At 36.7% G+C, this 25570-nt stretch overlaps 2 protein-coding genes across 2 annotated transcripts in view; one reads left to right on the top strand and one right to left on the bottom strand.

Moving 5' to 3' along the window:
- Positions 1–216: 216 nt before the first annotated feature.
- Positions 217–17758, bottom strand: LOC117926159 (probable disease resistance protein At5g43730). The gene is made up of 3 exons (XM_034845239.1): positions 17562–17758; positions 17271–17402; positions 217–1978 (listed from the first exon to the last, which is right to left on the bottom strand). Exon 3 carries the CDS (start codon positions 1435–1437, stop codon positions 472–474), a length of 966 nt encoding a protein of 321 aa, XP_034701130.1. The 5' UTR covers positions 1438–1978; positions 17271–17402; positions 17562–17758; the 3' UTR covers positions 217–471.
- A 2473-nt stretch (positions 17759–20231) lies between these two features.
- LOC117926621 overlaps positions 20232–25570 on the top strand; it is a 29541-nt gene continuing 24202 nt past the window's right edge. The window contains exon 1 of the mRNA XM_034845786.1: positions 20232–20606. Coding sequence (XP_034701677.1) covers positions 20425–20606 — 182 coding nt within the window. The 5' untranslated portion in view covers positions 20232–20424. The remainder of the gene's footprint in view (positions 20607–25570) is intronic.

The following is a 25570-nucleotide window of genomic DNA, read 5'->3' on the forward strand; positions in this document are numbered from 1 at the left end:
TGCAAATCTATACAGTGATACTGCCACTTGCTTCAATAGTATTGGAATTCGAAAGGGATTGAAAGTTATTCCAATCCATTGACTATCGGATACCTCAGTACGTTCAATGCAACAATTAGACAAGGATATTCGCAAACACTTCAACCATATTAAACTTTGAATATGAAGTAAATTAAGTCTAGTACCTCGAATATCAAGAACCTCAAGCTGTTCAAGTGCTTTTATTTCAGATGGTACCCTTGTCAAGTGGATGCAAGAATTTAAGTAGAGCCCTCTGAGAACAACCAACATGGATATAGAGGAAGGCAAAAATGCAATCCCAGTGCCTTGCAAAATCCAGAACTCGCAGTCTGCACATTGATTGGAAGAACAACCGAGGAATAACACTCAAGTCCTTATTTCTTTGAAGGAACAATGCTGAGAGATTGCCACAATCTAGAGTTTCTGGTAAAGTGCTAAGTCGATTATCCATCAACGAGATCTTACTTGCTTGGTTACATTCTCAGGATGTGGAAACTCTTGTAATCCCTCCCATGGTTTTGCCAAATATTTGTTATCCTTTTGGGATAAGATATCTAGAGCCAATTTCCGAAACAATTTGTTCATCGTAACATATTTCGTCTTTGCGGTTCTCTCTAGAAATGATAGCTCAATAAGCTCACACAATATTTTGTGCCCGCCACTACGTGCATTTCTAAACTCTTCTGCATGACGAATAAAGTCTTCAGCTCTCCAACATTCTATCAAGTAATCCACATATATCATGCTTTCTGCAGGATACAATGCACCGTACAAAAAGCAGTCCTTCTCTTCATCTTTTAAACACTTGTAACAAACCTTCAGGCGATCCAACATTTCGCCAATGCCATCAATTCTGTCACTGTCCCATCTTTGCAAGCTTTTCAATAACTCATCCAAAAGGGTCAAATCTGTTTGGTTCTTTTTGAAGGTTTTGGATACTACGTCTATCACCAGTGGGAACCGGTGACACTCTGCAACAAGAAGCCTAGCTTTTGCTTGAATGTCGGAGTTAGAAATGGCTTTACCCACATTTTTCTTGAACATTTTCCAAGCATCATCCGGGGAAAATGGTTCCACTTTGATTTCAACATCAGTATCCATGCGGCTACAAATGTGTGGGTATCTACTTGCCAACACCACCTTGATGTGATTCTGGTTGCTACGGATTACCATAACTTCGTCTAGCTTAATGGTTTGACATACCTCATCCAGAAGAATCAAACACTTCTTTTCATTCCACCAGTCCGATATTATGTGAGCATTATTTTTTACGGTATCGGTACGGAACTCGCCCAGGTTTAGCCGTTGCATGATGGCCTCTTGCAGCTTCTCTATGCTCATCTCCTCTGAGACCGTTACAAAAATGACATATTTAAACATACCACGAATTTTTTCATCGTTATTCAAGTGCTTCATTATCGCGGTTTTCCCAGTTCCGACCGCTCCCAAGATTCCGATTCTTCTTACTTTTTCATCCTTAAGACGATCTAGTACATCTCTTACAACTTCTCCCAGTGGTGAGTTTTCCTCGATTTCAGGTGCTTTTTCTATCCGGACAGAGCTTGGCAATTCATCCTCCAAAACTCGCTTGTGAATATTTCCATTACTCAAAAGATCACGAACCTCCTTCCTCTTCGTTTTCAAGTCATTACTAACCTTCCACCCTAAGCGGATCCATCTCCACGGCGGCCACTGTCCTTCATTGTATTTCGTTTGCAGGCTGTTCACTTCTTTTTAAGCATATCAACCGTAGCAATCCACTTACTTATGTCCGGCTTTATTTTAACTCTGATTGCTTTCTCTATATCATCCTTCAGTTTCCAGAGCTCTTCTGCTTCGGTGATCAACTTTTCGTAGTTGCTTTTCAGATTCTTCACATCAACAAATTTGCTTGCTACTTTTTTCGTGTCTTTATATGCCTCAGCTCCGATCCCACTGACAACGTTTTCAGCCATTCCTGCATCACCAACATGGACCAAATTCAAGTGAGATCGTTAATATTTCCTACAATTACAACAATGCATACCCAATTAACGATTGAACCAATACAAGAGATATTACACTACTCAGCCTCTCCTCCCAATTCTGTTAGGGTAGTAATAATATGGCTCTGCATAAATGATGACTCTGGTGGAGGGTGAGTCTAATGCCTAGTGTCAAGAAAGGTTTGGCTTTCTCATTGAACATCAATTAGTTTTTAAATTAGATGAGTGAACCCACTTAAATAAGTAGTACTAGATAAGTTTTGGTCAAAATCATTTTGGCAGTGGCTTGCCTTCACCTTCTATAAAAAGTGGCGGCACCCTTGGAGGTGGTGCATGTGACGCCCCCAATCCCAATCTAGGGGCAAAAACATTAAAATAATAATAATAATAATAATAATAATAAAATTTAATAAGAATATAAAGGTTTTTTCTTTGTTAAAAGTCCTAAATGTAAGGCTGAAGATTTGAAAGTTTATAGTTAAATTAAAGATCATTTTTTTAAGTAAGATTCTAATCCTTATATTAGTATTTTAAATTCATTAATTAATTTTAAATACTTTAAATATTCTGAATATTCAAATAAGTAGTTTTCTAAACAATGAAATTAAAAACAAATCTTAAGTCTTTAATATGAAAAAAACGGGTTCTATAGCAACAAAACTCTCTGATCATGGATCATCCTATCAATATTGAACCAACTAGCAATTACTTCATGGCGAGAATCGTTAATCTTAGGAATTTTGATATTGTTTGTAAAAAGAGAAAAGCCTAAGGTCAAGCTAGAAAATGTGTTGGAACTTCCAACAAAGAAAATGGAAGACCTAAACCCAAGCAACATACTCAAATGTCAAGCCATGGTACGACTAACTTGCACTACTGTGGGTCCTTGGAACCCTAGGGAGACCCTCAGGTTCTGAAATACCAAACTCAAATTTACATGAAACTGCCACCAAGCTACGGTCGAGATCTTTATTTTTCAACGAAGCTCCTGTGATGAAACCGCTCATGCCCAGGCGAGGAAACAAGTACCATTCATTAGGAATCTGAGACCTCTTCGAAGTATAAATGCACAAAATGTCCTTAATCGAAATCCCCAACCCTCTCATGTGATCTAACACCACCAAAGACATGATGATCCTTACTGTGTTAATACACAGTTGATTTGGAGTAAGTTGCAAAAATGATACTACATCTCTGAAGAAAGGCATGAAGGCAATCTGAGACCCGCTTCGAACTAGCTCTTAGGCAATATTATCTCTCCCTCAATGAAACTACCCTTAGCCAGATCTACCTCACCATCTTCAACAAAGTGCAACCCTATTGACAAAGGTATATTATACTCCGCCTGGAACTCTTCCAACGAGCCAGAAGATTTCATTTTTCTATCTTTCTTCGACATGGTTTGAAAAATGAGAAAAATAAAAACAAAATGTAGAATGTAATAAATACGATAAAAGGAGCCCTTACCTCTCATCCTGGGTGAAAGAACACTGTAACACAACCTCTTACAGCTGCAATAAAGGAAGGAAAAATCTAATTGGGAGAAAAGTTCAACCGTTGACACGTGGCATCCATATGGTTGTAGGACGTGCAAGCTCTATTACAATCGCCTAGAGAAACGAGATTCGATTGACACAACCGTCAAGAACCATCATTAACACATTGCTCGAGGACGTTATGAAGTCCTAACCTCTTTTGGTTATTGAAGAGCTCGGGACTTGGGAGGGCACTGGAGGTACCAAAAAATGGTGCACCTAAAACGCACCGCTCTTAAATGGAAAACCTAGAGTCAACTTTTGAGGCACAAAAACCAAAAGGGAAAAGCTGACCACCACCATCCCTAGGGTAAAAAAGGAATTTTGTACTCATTCAAAAAGGCATAAAATCAATTGTAACCCCCGCTATGTGTTAGGTCGGGTTATTTGCATAAAAACTCATGCATGAAAAAAAAATAAAATAAGGAAACTAAGTTGTTTCAATTGACATAAAGACCCTCAATTGCAACGACCAAGGCATTATGTTTCCATTTTATCTCAGCAATACTCTAACCCTACAAGTGACAAAGACTAAGACTAGTAGTTTCAACATCTACTACAACATGAGAGCATTCCTAAAGTCAAATAAAATAAGGGCTCTATAAGGAAATCTTCACTTCCCATCTCAAAGGCAGTTTAAGACCACCCAAACATGACTTGGATCTAAATACTCACCCCATCTCCCAATCAGAAAATGTCTCAACTCAATGGCGGAGCCAAAAATTTTGGTGAGAGAAGACAAAATAAAAAATTTGTGTATTATCTTAAATATAGATAAATTTTCATATGTAAAAAATGGTAACATCGATATCATTCAATAAAATAAGTAATTATTGATAATAGCTATAAAAGAAAAAAAGAATTTATAATAGGATCAATTAAATAATAAAAATACTAAAAATTTGAGGAGAGTCTATTAAAAGTTCATAAAACAGTCAAATAATATTTGAGAAAAGATTTTTGAAAGATGGTAAGAAATTTAACCAAAACATTTTAAAAAAATTTTAGAAATATTTTGTTAGAGAACTTTTAGAAAAATTTAATAATTTTACTAATAATTTTTTTGGATGTTTTTAAATAATTAAACATAAATCACTTGATAGTGATAAAATTTTTATTTAGTCAACTCTAAATTAATAAATTCTTGAGTAAATCTAAAAATTTTAACTTTTATAAAAATCATTAAATTAAACTAAAAATAACCTATCAATAAAAAGATATTTGATAAAACAACAAATATTTTAACAAAATTAAATTTTTATCATCAATTCAATAACATATATTTGAGTAATTATGTAAATATTCATGAATTAATAACTAATTGATTAAACCTAAAAGTTTAAACATTTAAAAAATCTCAAAATTAAACAAAACATAGCTCACAAAAGAAAAAATAGTTAATAAAATATCAAATACAAAATTATAAAAATTTCATTTTGTTAGATTTATTTTATACATATTAGGATTTAAATAAATTTAATTTTATTAACATTAAATAAAATTAAAAATATAAACAAATATTTTATACAATTTATTCAATATTCATGCTTATCTAATTTTTTTTTTATTCTATCTATTTTTTTAACACACAAAATTAGTTTTTTTTTTTTTTAGAGGGAGACAAACTTGCATTTATACTTCTTTTTCTTTTAACTTCCTAAAATTCCTAAATCAATAGAAGAACATGCCACCCTAGAGCCTATGGTGGGTCTGCTCTTACCTCAATTATTTTTTTGTACTATGAACCTCCTAAATCCCAACCTGAATACAAACAACTTCATCCACCCTACCATGAGCTTTCTTTATATGGTCTACCTTTGACCCTTTTGCTATCTCCAACAAATGACCCCCTTTCTCCAAGTTCCTTGAGGAGACTACACCTTGCCTTTAAGAAAAACCTACACCAAGATGATGATGCTTCTCACCCAAAATAGACCATCCCCTAGGTAGATCCCTTTCTTTAGGAAAAAATAGAGAAAATCTTTTAGCCTCCATTGAACTAACCAAGTAGAGAATGTACCTCCCTATCTTATTTGGTTGATGCTCCAACCTAAACTCTCTACCATCTCAACCTAGACTTTGTTGCATTAGTTACCATCTTCATCCCTACAACAAGCTTACCCACCTTCTAATTAACGAGATAAACTTAGCTCCCTAAACCTAAATTGTTGATGTTAAGCCAACTCAAGTTAGGCCCGTCTAGCTTTGCTGCAATCAAACGGACTTCTTCCCTACTTTGTGCCTTTTGAAGAATCCATCTAGCTATACTGGAGCCAAACGAGCTTCTTTCTTACATAAAAGAATTTCCAGATGGGTGGTCCGAGCATGCCCTTCCGAAGCTTAAGTCAAACAAGAATAGCTTTAACTATTTTTTGGGAGAAAGTGAGCGTATGTGCATGCATACCTTGTTCATGCTTTTTGGAGGGTTTATATAGAGCTGATGACACTGCCACTGTAGTGCTGATTATGCACTCTGACCTTTTCTATAATGATGATTATCCTCAGGGCGGTTGGATAATCAACTTAGTTAAGGGCGACTGGCAGGTGTCATCTGCTAACATGCCAAGATTTCGGATCGTGCAACTATTTGTGTATTTAGCTTGTCAATGTATGGGATTATGTGTCATAATTAATTGATGTGGACTTCTAGGCTAAATGGAGTCTCATCGACCACTCTGATGTTAGGCATGATTAATCAAGCATGTCAAAAGTCTTAAAGACTTGATTGGACATTCCTTTCCATCTAGGAGTCCAAGCTGTCAATTCCGCCCAGCCCTAATAGAGAAGGGAACCCTCTTACTTCTAGTGCCAGACGAAACTTATCTTGGCTGGGACAGAATAATCCGAGATAGGTTACATACTTGCCTTAGATGGCCAAGGGTACTTGAGCTTGAAAGGGACACATGGAGAGGAAGCCCCCATAATTTCCCCTTTAACCCGTCTACCTGTGTCTAGACGAGTAGCCGACAGGTAGAGGTAGAATGGGCTATTTGTCTCCTCAGGTTATTGGGGTGCTTTGGAACACATGTCACTTGAAGTGGTAATGATGGGTCACATCCATCAAGGTTTTCTATCAAAAGGCGCGCCTCTTCGAGATACGTTTCTAAACGGCTTGTCTCTTAGGATTCTTAGGTTTTTGGGTCCCTATAAATAGAGGGTTCCCACACCCCTTGGGATGATTTTTGGCTTTTCTGGCTCAGGAGCTTTCTTTTCCCCACTTCTACATTTTCATTGTGCCACTACGCCTGTCATTGGTCACTCTCCACTTTTCTTGCTGCCATTCTCAAGCCTGCTTCTGGTAGACTTTTCTCTTGCTAGAGAGCGCTCACTTTTAACTTTGGTAAGCTTCCCGCCATCTACTATTTTTTCTATTTAGTGTTCATTTTAGGACTGCACCGACGATTGTTTAGTTTAGACAGAAAATGGATGTCGTGGCATCTAAATTTTAAGGTTTTTTTGTGTTTTCGCTTTAGAGAATATGACTGCATCAACCGTCGGATTTAAGGTTTTTCAAGTTTCCCTTTTCACTTCTCCATTATTAATACCTTCAAGGGTCGATTCAGGAGTTTCGTCTTACTACTGTCATGCCAGCATGATGGGGGCAATTCTTCTACTAATTATTGGTCAAGAAGCTTGCTTTGTAAGCATTGTTAGTTGATCTGTTTAGACTCAGACTTTTGGTCTGTCTAGGTTTCTTGTTGCACAGTTGAGGCACCGTTAAATGGTGGATGGGCTGGGTGACCAATTCTAATAGCTGAGTTATCCCACACAGGCTTTCAAGTAGCCTAGAACTACTCAGCATGTCGGCAAGATAAGGTGTTGCTTTTACTAGTGGAAGTGGTAGGCCTTGGAAAAGTGGTCGAAAAGACACTAAAGTCAAGCACCTTAGATCAGAGCGTCCAGTTGATGTCTTGTCCGAACAAGAGTTCCGGCCATGTTTCCATATCCCAGACAGAATCTTTATCCATCTAGTAGACGACGAGACTCCATCCTCAGAAAAACAACCCCACAATGCGACGTACTTCAACAAGGAACAATTTACTACGGGGCTCCATCTACCTCTCCCTTATCTCTTCAAGCAATTCTTACACTTCATACAAATCTCTCTAACCTTACATCATCCAAATGCTATCCGGGTGCTGATGGAATGTAGTGTTATGGACAAACTCTTCCAGTTGGATATTTTCTTATTGGAAGTCTTGTTCGTCTACATAGTAAACATGAGTCAAAAGGAAAGGTTCAGCCTATCTACCCATATTCCTTCCCTCCAATTGGTGACCGAGCTTCCAGACTCAGGCAAAGGTGGATCAAAGGGGCATATCCTTATATCTAGTCCCTGGAGTGGTCCGTTTGAGGGGCCAAACAGAGTTTTTACTCCACAGCGCTCGTTGGAAATTTCGAGTATGATATGTTTCTGTAATTTTTGTTCGTTCTTTACAATTATTTCTTCCTCGCTATAAACTCACTACTGATCCTTCTGTTTGTGTGGTATAGACAAGGACAAGCGGGGTCGTCTTGTAGAGTGGGTGGAAAAAACTTCATTCACCCAACTCAACAAGCTATTCAAGATAGACATGTCTGAATGGAACCATAAGGTTCTGCTTTCAAATAAGAATCTATTGGCACTGATCAATGAAACTAAGTTTTTCATTATCCCCATACTCTCTCACGTAGCTTCCCTGTCTCTGGTGCCCAACAAGCACTTCATGTTGAAGTACTTGCCCTTTTATGAGGTCACTCGTTTGGCAGACTTAAAGGCACGTCAAGCCCGCCTAAAGGAGCGAGAGAAGAAGAGTCAAGAAGGGACTTTAAGGCAAACCCCAACTACAAGTCACCTGGCCTCCAGTTCTACTACTCATCATCTCGCAAAAAAGAAAAAAATGACCTACTACCCGACCTACTCAGGGAGTAAGGACTTTGCCACCCACTCTTTTATCTTTTCCATCTACATCATTCTCTTTCTCATCTTCATCTTCTTCAACTACCAACAGTGAGCCAGAGACAAGGGATGACCTAGTGGCACCCCCATTGTTTGTGTAGAGGAAGAAGGAGACATGGCTACAAACTTGAGGACTGGATTTCGGGAAAGGTAGTGTAAGCACCTGTCCAAATCCATCATAGTTAACCCTACCCCCTCAAAAATAGTCTGTCAGGAGCCTACTTGCCCGAAACCTATCTCAACTCCTGTACCAACGCTAGCCTCTTTGACCATTGCTGTAGAGATCATTCCTGAGTTGGAGGAGAAGTTTTCCTCCGCTGATGACATTACTCATCATGAGCTAAACAGACCCTTCATTAGCTCGAACCTTTTCAACGAGGAGTCGTTTGAATGCAAGGCATCTTCTCCATTCTATCCAAAGTCATTCTACATTCCTAACCAAGAGGAGGTAGTTAAGCTGTTGAGGCAAATTTCGTCCTTTACCGAGAGAAAGACTCCCGTACAAAACATAAGAGTGATCTTTCTGGCCACTCAACGGATCTCGATCGAAATAGAGAATAACCTTACTTAATCTTTCACGATACGACTCCCATATGGCACTCTAGACATCATCATTTCCCGTATCATGCCCATGCAGGATTATACAACTTTCGAGACAGTAGAAATGGTAAGTTGCCTCCTATTTACTACTTATTTTGGCTTTAGTCTTTGGTTTCTTAATAACTTCTCTACTGTCCACACAGGTGATAGTCGGATTTCGGAACCTTATGTGGCAGCGTGCTCAGCTCTTCTACCGGTTGGAGGTGGCCGAAAACATGAGGGCATACATTGCCCATAACATGGACAATAGTGAGGATTTTTGCACTAGGTTGGAGTTGGCAGAAAGTAAAGCCGCTATTGCCGGAAAACTCGTTGAGAAAGGAATCGAGCTGTTGAGGAAAATGGAAGAAGTGAATGAGGTAGCTGAAGCTGAGGCTCACCAACTGGCCGAGGAGAAGAAGGCGATGGAGGTTGGTAAGAAGAATGTTGAGAAGGAGGTTGGACAGTTGAGACAGAAGCTCCATGAGGGGTTTCTCGTTCAGAAAGAAGAGCTAAAGGTTGAGTACCAGAAACGGGTGGATGACATGTTCTTCTATGGCTACCAATATTGTATGAAGAAACATGGTATCAACCAAGATTAGCCAACTTTCCTTAAGACGACAAGGATAAGGCTTTAGGCGGCCCTGCCCGGGGTGGAAAAGATGCTTTTGGAGCTGGTTCCTCTAGTGGGCATGCTTGATCTTGTATTTGTAAATGTTTATTTTGGCTGGATGCGGTCGAGACGAAAAAATTTGTAAAGACATTAGATATTCTATTTTCTATAATATATATCTACTTTATCTATTTGTCTCTCATACATCTTACTTTCGTAAGCAAGTTTTATTTTTAATACTGCTTTAGGTTGGATACATTCAATGGGTGGAGCAGGAGTATGTCGTTTAGTGTTTGAAGATGGTATGCCCCTGAATCTCCAGCCTTAGTTACAATATAGGGTCCTTCCCAGTTAGCTTGAAGCTTTTTGGCACCTATTTCGACTGTGTTCTCAAAGACTCTTCTAAGGACTAAAGTTTCTATTCGAAAAAATCATGAGTGCGCCTTTTTATTATAATGAGCGATCGCTCTCTGATGGTAAGAAGCAATCCAGGTAACTGTGTTTCCATGTATTTCATATGCCTAGTCCAAATGTTTTACGAGTTCCTCATCGTTGTCTCTTTAACCTTGTATGACCGTTTTGGTGGTAGGCATGCCTATTTCGGTTGGAATAACAACCTCCATTCTCTAAGCAAGGGCAAAATGAGTAGCTCCTAGTGGCCATCTAGATGTTGTTTTGTAAGCCCATAAGACTCCGGGCAGTTCATCCACCCACTTCTCTTTGACTCCTTCCAACCTTTTCTTTGGTGCATTCAACAGGGTTTTGTTTGTTGCCTCCACTTGTTCGTTGCTTTGAGGATAGCGAGGCGTTGAATATAAGTTCTTGATGTTTAATTTCGAGCAGAATGTTTGAAAGACAATACTTTCAAACTGTGGCCCATTTTCTGCCACAATCTCTTGTGGAACTCCGAATAGGTATACAAGGTTTTTCTAAACGAACTTGGAGATGCCCTTGTCTTTGATGCTAGCATAGGCTTCTACTTCTACCCACTTGCTAAAATAGTTGGTTGTTACGAGCATAAATTTCTTTTACGCTACTATAATGAGTAAGGGGCCAACTATGTCCATCCCCGATTGTGCGAATGGCCAAGGACTTGTGACCGGGTTGAGAGTTTTAGAAGGTACACGAGGAATAGGAGCATATCTTTGACACCGGTCACACTTCTTAACATAATTTTATGTGTCTTGCTTTATGGTGGACCAATAGTACTCTTATGTGTGAGTACAATGTGCCAGGGTTCGTCCTCCCAAATGATTGCCACACACGTCTTCATGGAGTTCAGCCATCAAGCATCTTATGTACGGATCTCCAAATGACCGTCTATAAAGATGGTCATTAATCAAAGTGAAGCGGGTGGCCTGTACATGAAGTTCGTGCGCTTGTTTCCCGTTTTCTAGTAATTCTCCCATCTAAAGGTATTTCACAATGTCCTGTATCCAGCCAAGGTCCTCCTCATTGGCACTATATATCTGTTCTGGTGTGATTGAGGGTGTGGCTTGGAGATAGACAAACAACATTACTGCCTCTTATAGGGAGAGTGGTCGTTATTCCAACCAGTGCGTCCACCTTTAAGTTCTCCTTCCTGGGTACCCATCTAACAACCCACTCATTTAGCTTTTTCAACTGATTTTCTACCATGGCGAGGTACCTCGCCATGCATTCATCATTTGCTTCATACTCTTTCTAAATTTGCCCGACAATTAGCTGAGAGTTGCTCTTGATTTCCAACCTTGTTGCAACTAATGTTATGGCAATGTCTAACCCAAGTAGGATGGCTTCATATTCTACTTCATTGTTGGTGGCAGAAGAGTTCAGACGAATGACTTGCTCTAACAATTCTTCAGTTTGTGATTGTAGGATGAGACCTACTCCAAAGCCGGACACTCTGGATGTTCGGTCCACATAAAGTGTCCACCATTGCTCTCTAGGGGACTCAACTGGATATGTTGGTTTTTGAGAGAGTTCGGCTATAAAGTCAATCATAACTTGTCCTTTCAATACTAATCTTGGCTGGTATTTGATTTCGTATTCACTTAACTTAATGACCCATTTCAACATTCATCTAGACAAATCCGATTTGTATAGGGTGTTTCGGAGTGGCTGATTTGTGAGCACGGTCACTTGGTCAGCTTGAAAGTACAGGCGAAGCTTTTAGGCGGTGCTCTTTAGGACTAGGGTCGTCTACTCCATTCTGGAGTGTCGAGTCTTTGCGTCTACCATTGCTTTGATCACATAGTAGATAAAATCTTGTTATTTGTCTTGTAAGTGCCAAAATAGGACGACACTAACTACACAGTCAGATACTGCTAGGTACATATAGAGCTCTTCACTAGACTTTGGGCTACTTAGAATGGGCGGTTCAGTGAGGTAGTGCTTGACTACTTCAAATGCTTATCTACATTCACGCGTCCAACCGAATGTGCTTGCTCCCTTGAACGTAAGGAAGAAATGTCTTAGCTTGTCTGTGAAACGGGCTATGAAACACCCTATAGCTGCTAGACGGCTTGTAAGACGTTACAACTCCTTTTTGCTACTTGGGGCAGGTGTTTCAAGGACAATTTTTAATTGATCCAGATTAACTTTAATTCCTCTTTGGGTCACCATAAACCCTAGAAACTTTCTTGCACTGACGCCAAAAGCGCACTTAGCTGGATTGAGCTTCATGTTGTATGCTCGCATCAGGCGGAATGTTTCTTCTAGGTGTTGGACGTGTTCAACTTCGGTTCCACTTTTCACAACAATGTCCTTAATGTAGACCTCCACAGTTTGGCCGATCAAGGGCTTGAAGATCTTCTTCATTAATCTTTGATAAATAGCACTAGCATTCTTGAGCCCGAACAACATGACTTTGTAGCAGTACAACCCATGTGGTGTAACGAAGGTTGTATTCTTCTCATCCGACTGGAACATGGGAATTTGGTGGTATCTAGAGAAAACGTTTATAAAGAAAAACATCCCATGCCCAATGGCGGCATCGACTATCTGATCTATCTGAGGTAAAGGAAAACTATATTTTGGACAAATGTCATTCAGGTTGGTGTAATCAACACAAACTTGCCATTTCTCATCATTATTTGAAATGACCACCATGTTTGCTAACTAGTCCAGATACTTGACTTATTTGATAAATCTAGCTATTAGCAACTTGTCAATCTCCGTCTAGATGATTCTCTGCCTATCCAAATGAAAATGTCAAATCTTTTATCGTACGAGATGTGAGGTAGGTATGACATTAAACTTGTGAGAGGCCATAGATGGATGGATTCTCAACATATTAGAGTGAGTCCAAGCGAAGACGTCTTTGCTTCGTTGAAGCATGCTTTTGAGCAGTTCTAATTCATCCTACATGAGTAAAGAGCTAGTATAGGTGATTTAATCTGTGTCATGTGAGAGACATAATGGCTCGAGTGGATCAGGTGTAGGTGGATCCTTCTCCGTCGGGTTCAATAATTGCTATTACTCCCTTGTATTTGATGATTCCAAACGTTTCTCTTCACTAGCTGAATGTTTAGAGTCTAGGGCCACCTGGTAGCATTGGTGTGTGGCTAGCTGGCTGCCAGGGAGATCAATTTGTCCTTCCTTAGTGAGGTAGCTCACCATCTGATGATACATAGAGGGAATGACCTTCATTCTGTGAAGCCATGCGCGTCCCATAATGGCATTGAAAAGTGACAAATCATCGACCACTGAGAATTATATGTTCAAGGTGACTAGGCCATCTTGGATGGGCAGTACAATGTCACCCTGAGAAGTTGTTGTGGCTCCATTGAACTCGAATAGTAATCGTCCTGGGTTTTCTAGGGCGAATGGTGAGTAACCCATCTGCTTGTAGACTGACATTTGTAAGAGGTTAGTTAAGCTACCTTGGTCAACCAGAACCCTTCTTACGTCGAACCCACTTATTCCTAGTGTCAGGACTAGGGCATCTTCGTGTGATTGTAATACTCGACTAGTATTTACAGGGGGAAAGGTAACTATGTCATCGACAGGGCTCATACTTCATTCCGGAAAGTTGTGATGAACAGAGCTAACCCATTTTCTTATAGAGCCCACGTGGAGCAACCTTTGCCTTTTCCATTTAGAACTGTATCTTTTGTCAATGGGGACTCAGTGGATGTAGTTGATGACAACTTTGGGAGCTGCTGAAGATGTGCGGGCTTGGATGGCTAGGTCTTGGGTCATCTCTCTTTGCCCACCAGTTGTGTGGACATATTGTTTCAGGTATTCGACCCTGATTAGTCTTTTCACCAGGTAGTGGAAACTCCTACATTGTTCGATGTTATGGTCATGATCTTTATGATAAGCGCACCTTCTGTTCTGATCCCACTTAGTCGAATCTGTCTTGATCGACTCTGACCACCTGAAGTCGGACAGATCGTGAATCATTGAGAGGAGTGAGGGGGGTCAATCTCACTTGATTCTGCTACTGCTGGCCATCCCGCCTCTTGTTTGCTTGCCTCGATTGGTTTGAGGGCTTAGAGCTTCCTACCTAGTTGGACGATTGGTGACCAAGACTTGTTGAGTAGCCGCCTAGATGTTGTCTTCTAGCATGGAGTACTTGTTTGCTCGTCTGAACAAGTCATCCATCATTGTCGGTGACTTCTTTGCTAGAGACTCAAATAATGGTGTGCTCGGACAAATGCTTCGCTTGAAGATCTACAGGATGCCATCCATGCTATAGGACTCCACCTGGAGTACAACTTGTTTGAACCATTTCATGAAGTCTCTAAGGGACTTGTTTTCCTACATCTTGATGTTTTGCAGAATGCTTATGTTCTGCTTATGGTGAGTTGAACATAAGTAGTGGCCCACAAAGGCCTCCGATAAATCCTGAAAATTGTTCATAGAATTCTTTGGGAGAAGGTGGAACCAAAAGAAAGCTTGGCCATGTAAGCTGGCTGGAAAGACTTTGCACAACAATGTATCATTCCTTATATCAAAGGTCATGAGTTGCCTGAAGTGCATGATGTGATCGAACGGATCGCTTGTTTCGTCGTATGTCATGAATTTTGGCACTATGAACCCCTAAGATGGTTCATAATTAATGACATGAGGGTTGAACGGCGTCGAAAGCATGTCATCTAGAAACCAAATGATAGAGCTGAGTGGAGCTCAATCCACTAGGACCCCTACTTGTCCCTACTTTGGCGAATAAGAGGGCCACTCCGACATGATCGCAATGGCTGAGGGACCTAGACGGGCCTCTAGGGTTTCGACCATGCTTAGTTTTCCTCTATGTCTAGCGTCTGAGGTCCTAAGCAAGCTCACATTGCATCTGATAGATGTGACCTTCTGTCGTGCCTTCTCTTTGTTAATACTAGGGTAGAGTTGGTGCTTTTGTCCAGTTGCACCTATCAAGCTAGTGAAAACTCCTCCTTAACTGTGTCGTGTGACTACTAGAGGGGAACTTTGCGTTCCCAAGGAAAGATGCCTCTTCAATCTGTCTTGAGGTTGTTCACTGACTTTGAGGTTGCCAACTTTGAGAGGGGCCCGATGATGACATCTGGGCATGCAATTCTTCATTCTCTTATTTGATTCACCTTGTTTGGCGGAGCAGAGACTGCATCTGCCGATCACTCTCTCATTGGCGTCTTTCCATACTTTCATACTAGGCAAAGTAGTCTTCGCTACCCATAATTGATGATCTAATTTAGAGGGTGTTGACATAGTTAGTTTTTCCCACAGACGATGCCAATGTTGATGCTAAGCCAACTGAAGTTAGGTCCATCTAGCTTCGCTGAAGTCAGACGAACTTTTTCCTTACTTCGTGCCTCTTGAAGAATCCATTTATCTATATTAGAGCCAAACGGACTTCTTTCCTACACAAGGATGTTAGGACAGGTGGTTCGGGCACGCCCCTCCGAAACTTAATTCAGCCAAGAGTAGCTTTAACTATTTTTGGGAGAGAGTGAGCGTATGTGCGCGTGTACCTTGTTCATGTTTTTTAAAGGGTTTATATAGAGCTGATGACACCACCATTGTAGTGCTGACTATGCACTCTGACCCTTTCTGTAATGATGATTGTCCTTAGGGTGGTTGGGCAATCATCTCGTTAAGGGCGACTAGCAGGTGCCATCTGCTGACGTGCCAAGATTTCAGACTGTGCAACTGTTTGTCCATTTAGCCTGTCAATGTCTAATATTATGTGCCATAATTAATTGACATGGATTTGTGGGCTAAATGGAGTCTCATCGACCGCTCTGATGTCATGCGTGATTGATCACGTATGCTAGAAGTCTTAAAGACTTGACTGGACACTCCTTCCCGTTTGGGAGTCCAGGTTGTCCATTCCGTCTAGCCCTGTGGGAGAAAGGAACCCTCTCACTTCTAGTGCCAGATGAAACTTATCTTGAACAAGGCAGAATGATCCTGGATGGGTTACATACTTGCCTTAGATGGCCAAGGGGTTTTGAGCTTGAAAGGGACACGTGGAGAGAAACCCCCCACATAAACCACGAAGAAAAACCTTTGTTTCTAGACAAGATTTTTCCTATTAGCTTCCCTCCAGTCTCATCTATTAAGATTTCAAAGGATTTCAACTCCACTACAAACCAACTCCTACCTTCTCTCATTTTCCTGGTCTCTTACATTAATCGAGCATTCTAGATTCTAAATCCCCCTCTCAAAATGGGATGTCAAGTTTGTGGCTTTATACACACATTTTTAGTTCTTGTATTTATATGTTTTTTATTTTTGTCTTTACCTGATTTTTTAATTCTAGTATTTAAATTAGGATATATGTGTTGTATTTCTCCTGCATTATAACTTACCTTTCGATTATGAAATATGCTTGGGTTTTAACCCTTGACCTATATTTGTCATTAATTGATTTCATAAGGTTAGGGTTGGAGTTGATATATACTTTAGAGTTTAAACATCCATTTAATATGAAAAGCAAAACTGTTGTGTAAATATCATGCTTTTTAAAATATCCTATTAGTTTTAAAGCTAAGCTCCTTCGCTGTAAGACTTAGATTGTGTAAATTGTTTGGTGCAAAAGACCATGAGGGGGAAGTTTAAAAATATGTTCACTTCCTAACATATTTTACATTATTTTAATCGAAGTTTTCAATCATCTTTGTCCCCTGTTTTTGGCGATTCTTCACACCTTCCTCCTCATAAACACTCGTCCATTCCACCTCAACCCATTGTCTAAATCTCTAACGCCATTTTCACTCTATCACATGCATCTTAACCGACCTTAATTACGCCTCTTCAATTCTCTCTTAGGTTGGACACCCGATGCTTATCAGGTTACTACTAAATTGAAGTCATTGTGCTTAAGGACTGGATGAAGGACTATCAACCACAAAAACACAAGTAGAGTTTTTCTCCTTCAATTCTCTATAGGAGCTATAGCGACTGTAGCATATCTCTACATAATTATAAAACTTTCCAACATGTTATCTAGCTTTATCTTCTTAATATAAAAGAAATCTCCATGGGATATCACAAACTCACCCTCAAACCTTGCGGTTAGAAATAGATCAATGCTTCTTGGATCATGTATTTAAGGTGTAGTCACTTAATGCTATGAAATCAAACAAGCAAACAACTCGTAGAGAGGGGAAAAATCATATTGAAGGAATAAAATGAACCTGATTGAAGAAACGGAGACAGAGAGATGCTGACGAGGATCCAAATTCAGGGAAAGAGGCTTGGAAAACGCATCAGATCCCAATATCGACCCTGCTGTTTAGATCTCTATGAACTGCCCACTGCACACCATCCTGCAAAACCAAGAAAGAAAAGCTTGACGATTGAGGCTTGAGTTGACTTCCATGGAGTCAAGATAGTATTATTTCCACCATATCAACTTAGTTCCTTTTTGTGGTGGTTAAAAAAGATGCAAATATTGGAAGGAAGATATGAGCGAGACAACTTAGCACCTGACCACATTTGAGGTTGGACTTTCAACTTAGCCTTAATTTATACATCTGGCCATGAAAAAATCATCATTGCCATCCATTCATGATCCCATTGATGCTAACTTCAATGCAAATTAAGGCCCTTCATCAATAGATGACATGTAAGCCCGTTTTCAATCCTGTGCATATTATGATCTTTAAATTTGAAGACCCTCACAAACCTTAAAACGTATCTATAAAATTAAGGAGAAATCCATACGTCCATAAAATATTAAGTTTTCCTATTTAAACTAAATTTACAATTAATTGAGCTCCTCTGAGAATCATCAGAAAAATAACTTAATTTAAAATTTTAGTACATGCATCAAACATAAAATTTTGTCCCCTTTAATATTTTTCATTTTGAGGGGTCAATAGGAATGGCAGTTGGCACATATTTTTCGGAATGGCAGTTGACACATTTTTCATCATGGAACAGGAAGTCATATTCTTTGAGGGTTCAGTAAGAATGGCAGTTGGCACATAATTTTCGGAATGGCAGTTGACACAAATTTTTCGGAATGGCAGTTGACACATTTTTCATCATGGAACAGGAAGTCAGATTCTTTGAGGGTTCAGTAGGAATGGCAGTTGCACATAATTTTCGGAATGGCAGTTGACACAGATTTTTCGGAATGGCAGTTGACACATTTTTCATCATGGAACCGGAAGTCATATTCTTTGAGGGTTCAGTAGGAATGGCAGTTGACACATTTTTCATCATGGAACAGGAAGTCATATTCTATGAGGGTTCAGTAGGAATGGCAGTCGGCACATAATTTCCGGAATGGCAGTTGACACAGATTTTTCGGAATGGCAGTTGACACATTTTTCATCATGGAACAGGAAGCCATATTCTTTGAGGGTTCGGTAGGAATGGCAGTTGGCACATAATTTTCATGGTGGAACAGGAAGTCATATTGATGATTATTTGCATTGCTATAGATAAATATGGTTATTTTCACACCCCAAACAAATATATAATCAGGCCCTATTATATATATGTATATTTGGGTTATATATATTGGGACGTTGTTCTTTTCATTATTACGTTATTATTATGGGTATATATATGACATTTGAAAGTTGGGTTACATATGGAGATACAATGTAATATGAAATAATCTAAAAGAAATGTAACTAAATTTTTTTTTCAATTCAAAAATTAAAATATATTTTATTTGGAAAAAAGACTAGGAAGGTATTTAGTAAAACTTAATACTTTTTATTTAAAACTGATATTGAGTTTAAGTTAAATAATTGTTAAGTTGTTATCTTGAAATTTATTACTTGATTTTTATTTTAAATATTAAAATAAAAATATTTTATTGACATTTTTATTATTTTATTTTCAAATATTTAACATCTTCAGCATCCAAATCCTCAATATATCTAATATCTATGGATCCATATGAAATTCGAGAATATATATCCTTGAATTGATATTTCACCAATTTTTTTTTATTTTTTATTATTAAATAAATTAATTGTAATTATTTTATTTGTACATTTGATTTAATTTATTACAAAAAATATAAACACATAATTTTCTTAATAGGTCTTTTTTATATAATCTATATATTTATTAAATATAAAGAATATAAACATTAAAAAAATTATACATATATTATTATTTATTTGATATCATTGAACATATTTAAATTAAAATGTATCATAATTTTAATATTAAGTATATTTTAAAATTAGATATATTATCATAATATTATTGTAAAATAATATATAATGCAACTTAATAACTAATGTACTCTTATAAAATTTATATTTTTATTAATGTATGAGATATTATTATCAAATATAACAAATTATATATATAAATTTTTTTATAAATAAAATAAAATATAACTTTAAAATGTTTACTTATACTTCTTATATAATATTTTAGAATTTTTTAATATTTTTAAAATTTTCATTAATTTTTATGTCATTGATATTTTATGTCAAAAATATCCGTGAACATATCCTTAAAATCGAAGTACTAATATACCGTAATTACCAATATTTTCATCATTGGTTAATTTATTTTTAACTTTAAGTTCTACTACTAAGTTAATTTATGAAAATGTACCAAATCTATTTAATGATTTATATTAAGTTATATTAAATTACAAATCAATCAATCTCTAATTATTATTCTTTTAAAATGTTCGTTTCTTAATGCTTTTATAAATTAAAAAATAATTTTATATTATTGTAATAAAAATTATACCTGTAGGTCGTTTTTAGTTACAAGCATTTTTTTCTTTACTTCCCTTTCTTTTTTGAATTGATTTAAGGTAATTTCTCCAATCTAAAAACCCGAAGGTAAGAACTTTTTGTGTCTGAATTTTTTCTGTCTATTAATGATTTAAGGTTTGTAATATTATATTTTTTTTTTTTACGTTTATTGATTTTTTATTTTTTATTTTTCTAATTTGGATAGTCTCATTCATTTAGTTCTGTAGTACTTTGACTGTCTTTGACCGTTGGGTGAGCCCTGTATTGACCCATTGCTGTCTTTGACCGTTGGATGAGCCGTGCATTGACCCAGCGATAAATCGGGAAAATCCCAATAAAATCTTTCCTCCAACCGTATTATTTTGTTTTGTAATTTTATTTTGTTGAGTCAATGAATGGTGGCCTTGGCAGGTGAGATTGGAAGAAAAAGTCCGACTAGCAGGTAGAGCTGGGAGAAGAATAAAGTTTATTTCTAAATAACCCTACTCGCTCCTTCAAAGATCCCTCGGTTACCGGCAGTTGATCCAAGAGATCAAAATTCAGACAAAGGGTAGATGAATATACAACTTGTCAGTCCCAGTCCCTGGCTTCGTTCCGGTGGTAGTGAGCGATGGAGCCAAGCGAGAGCAAGCACCTATATTGGGATTTGGATGCTGAAGGACCTGGTTTGCGCCGAGGTTTGCACCGATATTTGGATTTGGATGCTGAAGGACCTCGTCGGCATGGTTGGCGTCATTCGTATCGTGCAGGCCCTTCATTCATAGGCAACAACCATATGGTTACCATGGAGAGGTAGTTTAGAAGTCAAATTCATTTTTCTCTTTTGTTTTTAAGCATAAGTAAATTCAGACATAATGCATGTATTGGCATTTGGACACTGTGGTGCTAGGTATTAATGCTAGAAGGTTATGCAAATTAGCCCAGAATCTGCTAGGTGCGAGGTGAATCTGCTAGAAGGAGAATCGATCTGTCAAATTAGCCTAGAATGCCTGGGATATAGAACTAAGAATAAAAGAAAAAAAAAAGAGCCAATAGAGTTTTATAATATTTTAATTTGAGCCAACTGCAAAGTTTCCAAATAATTATAATAAATAAATAAAACTATGCATTAATGTGCATGAGTTAAAATTCGTGGAAACATTACTGGATACAAATAATATGAGTAAGGTATAAAATTTATAACAGTTATAAAAACATGACAAAGGTACCAAGGTATAAAAAATAGATTTTTGATAAGTATAAGGTAATTTAAAAAAAAATCATAAATTGCTGCAATGGAAACGTATTTCCAAATCTATCCTAGTTTTTGCCCACTAGAAAAGAGAAAAGTAAAAATCATTTTTTGAAGAGATATTTATTTTATTTTCAAAAAAAATTATAGGCAAAAATCATCTCTTGGAAAGATGATTTCTAGAAGTTTTTTTTTTAAAAAAAAAAATTATAGGCTAAAATAGTCTCTTGACACAATTTTTTTATTTATTATTTTTTAAAAAAATTCAAAAAGTCTAAAATCGTCTCTTAAAGATATGACTTCTTAAAAAAACATAAAAATAAAAAATAAGTGGATAAATCGTCTCTTTAAGAGACAGTACTATTTCTCAAGGAAAAAAAAATCATAGGTGAAATAGTCTCTTCAAGAAACAATTTCCAAAATTAATTTTTTTTTTATTTTTCTTATTTTTAATAATATTTTAACTCATAATATATTTTAATAATAAAATTATTATATATATATTCATTGTAAAATTAATTGATTTTATGTTTATTATTATTGATATATTATTTATAATTATAATATTTATAAAAGTAATAATTATATTTATCATTTCATATTGATCAAAAAATAAGTTTGGTTTTTATCTTGATTTTTAAGTGGCATAACATTGTATTATGAATTAAAAATAATAAAACATATAGCATTTATACAATAATCTAATTATTATAAATATATGTACTATAAAATTAATTAATTTTATCTACTAAATTCAATATCTAAAAATAATTGTAATTATTGGGATATATTATTTATCAATTGTAAAATTTATAAAAGTATAAATTATGTTCAATATCTGATATTAAAAAGTGAAATGTTATGGTCATAGTTTTCCTGATCATGTGTTTTTTAGATAACCTAAGGAGACATTATCTCAATTCCATGAGATATCATAATGCTTCTATTGAGAATATCTGTTGTTTGCGACCTTCATCAATAATGATCCAATCCATATGGATAGATGACCACTTTAGGGTCTCACTCATAGGTCAAACCCTCCTATTAATTTTAGCATAAGTTCAATGGCCTCTCAAGGTTGAGATCCATGAGACATGGTACTTTGGTCAATCATGAAAACTAATAGTCTTTTGTCTTGATTTATCGTATGTCTTGTTTAATGTGTAACCATACATACTAGTGTGCTCACCATAAGAAACTCATCTTGACAACCAAGACAAACTCTCTCTCTAATTAGGAGGCAATGCGCTATAGTCTCTACTAGATTGCTTAAATCCATGAATCAACCGTAAATAACTTATCATCTTGCAAGAAACTCATGACTTGTATTTTTTGTGTAACTTCTAATGCACCCAAGTCATGTACATTGCAAGTTATATGGACATGTATCCTCAGATAATCAATTAATGCATATAGGATAATATATAAAGGGAAACCAAGAAACATAAATAATTGAATTTATTAGTGAATCTAAAGTTGTTACATTATGTCATGTTTTTTAAGGCATAATCCCAACAGATATACCACAAGATCTAGTTCCAATCCTTACACTGAGGAGATTTAGTAGGCCAAATGTATCAAAGAGGAAGTATTTGAATTATTTATTGCTAACAGAGGGCGGTGAACTTGAATGTTATGATGAGATATATCAAGTGGAAGATAATAGTAAGTGGGAGCTTACAATGAAAGATGAAATGAAGTCCCTTATTTTGAACTAGACTTGGAAGCTAGTCGAGTTGCCAGTAGGTAAGAAAAATCTTCATAACAAGTGAGTGTATCAAGTTAAGCAAGAACATGATGACTTTTTAGAGATATAAGGTTAGATTGGTAGTCAAAGAGTCTTAACTAGAGAGATATAACATGTTAGTATTTAGTGTAGATTTATGTAAATCAACAAAATGAAGAGATAGTTGGCCAATGAGTTTAAGATGAAAGACTCGAGTGTAGTAAACAATATACTTAGGATGAGGAAAAAGAAAAACAAATAGACAGACACTTACGATTATTTTAGGTTGAGTTTATTTGTAAGGTATTGCAAAGGTTCAATATAAGTAATGCTAAGGCTATTAGAACACCTTAGCAAATCACTTCAAGTTATCTAATGAGCATTGCCCATACATAGATGAGGTAAAAAAACTTCATGGCTAAGGTTCAATATACTTCAGTCATTAGAAGTTTGATGTATCTATGGTGTGCATGAAACCATACATTAATTATGTAATGGGAGTTGTGAGCAGATTTATGTCAAATCCAGGAAAGCAACATTAGAAAGTAGTGAAATGGATATTAGGTACTTTCAAGATACTACAAAAATGTGCCTATGCTTCAGAAGAGACATGTTGAAATTGCATGGATACGTGTATGCTAATTTTGATGGCGAGATAGATCATAGAAGTAATATAAGGTATGTGTTCACCTTGGGGACTATTGCTATTAGTTGGATTTTTCAATTGTAGAAGATTATTGATTTATCTACAATTAAAGTAGAGTACGCAGTTGTAAAAAAAAATCTAGCAAAGAGATGATTTGGTTATAAAGTTTGTTGATAGAGTTAGGAATCAAACAGATGGTGAATGTATTGCATAGCGATAGCCAAAGAGCAATACATTTGGCTAAAAATTTAACATTTTATTCAAGGACTAAACATATAGCACTTCGTTATCACTTCATCAATTCTTTACTTGAAAATGGGGTATCAACACTTGTGAAGATACAAGGTAGGAAGAATCTAGCTAACATGTTAACCAAAGAAGGGATAATAGAGAAATTGGTATTGTGCGTAGCTCTAGTCGGTCAAAAGTGAGGACAAGTTATTTGAGCACACCATTTTCACTAATCATTGAAAAAAGATGTTTGTTTGTGCTTTAGTCTTCAAGTAGGAGATTATTAGATTGTGAATCCTAAATCAATCATGTTGCATTACGGAGGGGATTTAGGGGGGTTGAGCTTCCCTTGACAAATTTTTATTTATTTATCAAATGATGATTTTGTCTTATTGTATTTTAACCTTCTCATAATTTAGGGTTTTGTTTTAAATATAAATAGTGTGTGCAGCTGAAATTGAGAAGAATGGAAGAGACTTCAAAATTGTAACTTTTTATTTTTGTTTGATTAGTTTATTCATGAGTGTTAATGTGCTTCATAGACATACGAATCGCATGGATTGTTGAACCATGTTAAAATCTCTAGTTTTTCTTTTATTTTTGTTTTTGCTTTTGTTACTAGGATCTAGAAGCCCTAGGGAGTATTCATGTACCTAACCTAAGCTTAGGAAAGGGAACGAAATGATTCAAGATTTCCTACAAATCTCCTAAGAATTGCTCAAAAAGACATGACATAAACCACAACCAAAATCACCTAAATGACACTCAGAAAATAAGATTGGTTTTGGGATCAAAATCAACTAAGACAAACTAAAAAAGATTGGGCATGCCTCTAAGACAGAAATCAAAGGATGCTAAGAAAACTAAAAACACAGCCGTGACGACCAAAATCAAAGGATGATAGAGAAAACTAGGATCAAAATGAAAGGATGATAGAGAAAACTTAGAACGAGGTTGTGATGATTGAAGTCAAAGGATGCTAAGATAAAACCTAGGATATGGTCACAGTGGCTTAAATTCAAGGAAATAAGAAATAAAACCTAGGATGGTGTCGTGATGATGAGAATACAAGGAAATGAGATAATGCCTAGGATAGTGTGACTATTTGATGAAATGATATGACTTGGGGACAATTGATAACTATGATGAAAATAATCTAATGGCACAATTCAAGTCTAATGGATGACTAAGGAGACAGTTAAGACACAAAGACTTAACGATGGTTGCTAAGGCACGGTCATAATGACTAAAATGATTGATAGAGGGTATGGTAGTAGTTTTTTAAATATGACTAAAATAGAAAGCATGATCACAACAATCGGGAAGGCGTTAACATGAGACTAAAATAAGAAAATATATAGTCAAGACAATAACTCCAATAAGAACAAACTACAAAAGTGTCAAACATGGGATACAAAATGCCACATAATAACTATTCTATTGTGAATGCTCACCGACAATGAGATGAATATGTGTAGCCAATCAAGAATACCAAATAGGACCATGCATCGTATAAACTATGTTGATAAAACAAAACCAAATGGACTCTAAATGTGCATTAAGCCATGACATGTCAACTATTAAAATGAAGCATCATCACAAACGAATCGATAATCTTTCAGGCTTTACCATCATGGAAGAAATTAAACCCAATGTCTAAAAGGAACAAGAAAGATCGATTAAGAAACTCAAGCCTAAACTAAATCCACCTCTAATCAGGAATGGAATAAGGTTGTATGCGATGATAAAAAGGGATGATCAAAACAATATCATAGTAGAACAATTAGTCTTTGCTAATGTAAATATAAATACAAAGATAGGGTGTCTAGGTATGAAACAAATATCGGTCAGTATCCAAAACAAAGCATGTACATTAAGAAGATCGAACCCAAAGTGTCCTCACCTTTAAAAAATCCATACAA

The sequence above is a fragment of the Vitis riparia genome, chromosome 12 (genome assembly GCF_004353265.1).
Source record: "Vitis riparia cultivar Riparia Gloire de Montpellier isolate 1030 chromosome 12, EGFV_Vit.rip_1.0, whole genome shotgun sequence".
Classification (NCBI taxonomy): Eukaryota; Viridiplantae; Streptophyta; class Magnoliopsida; order Vitales; family Vitaceae; genus Vitis; species Vitis riparia.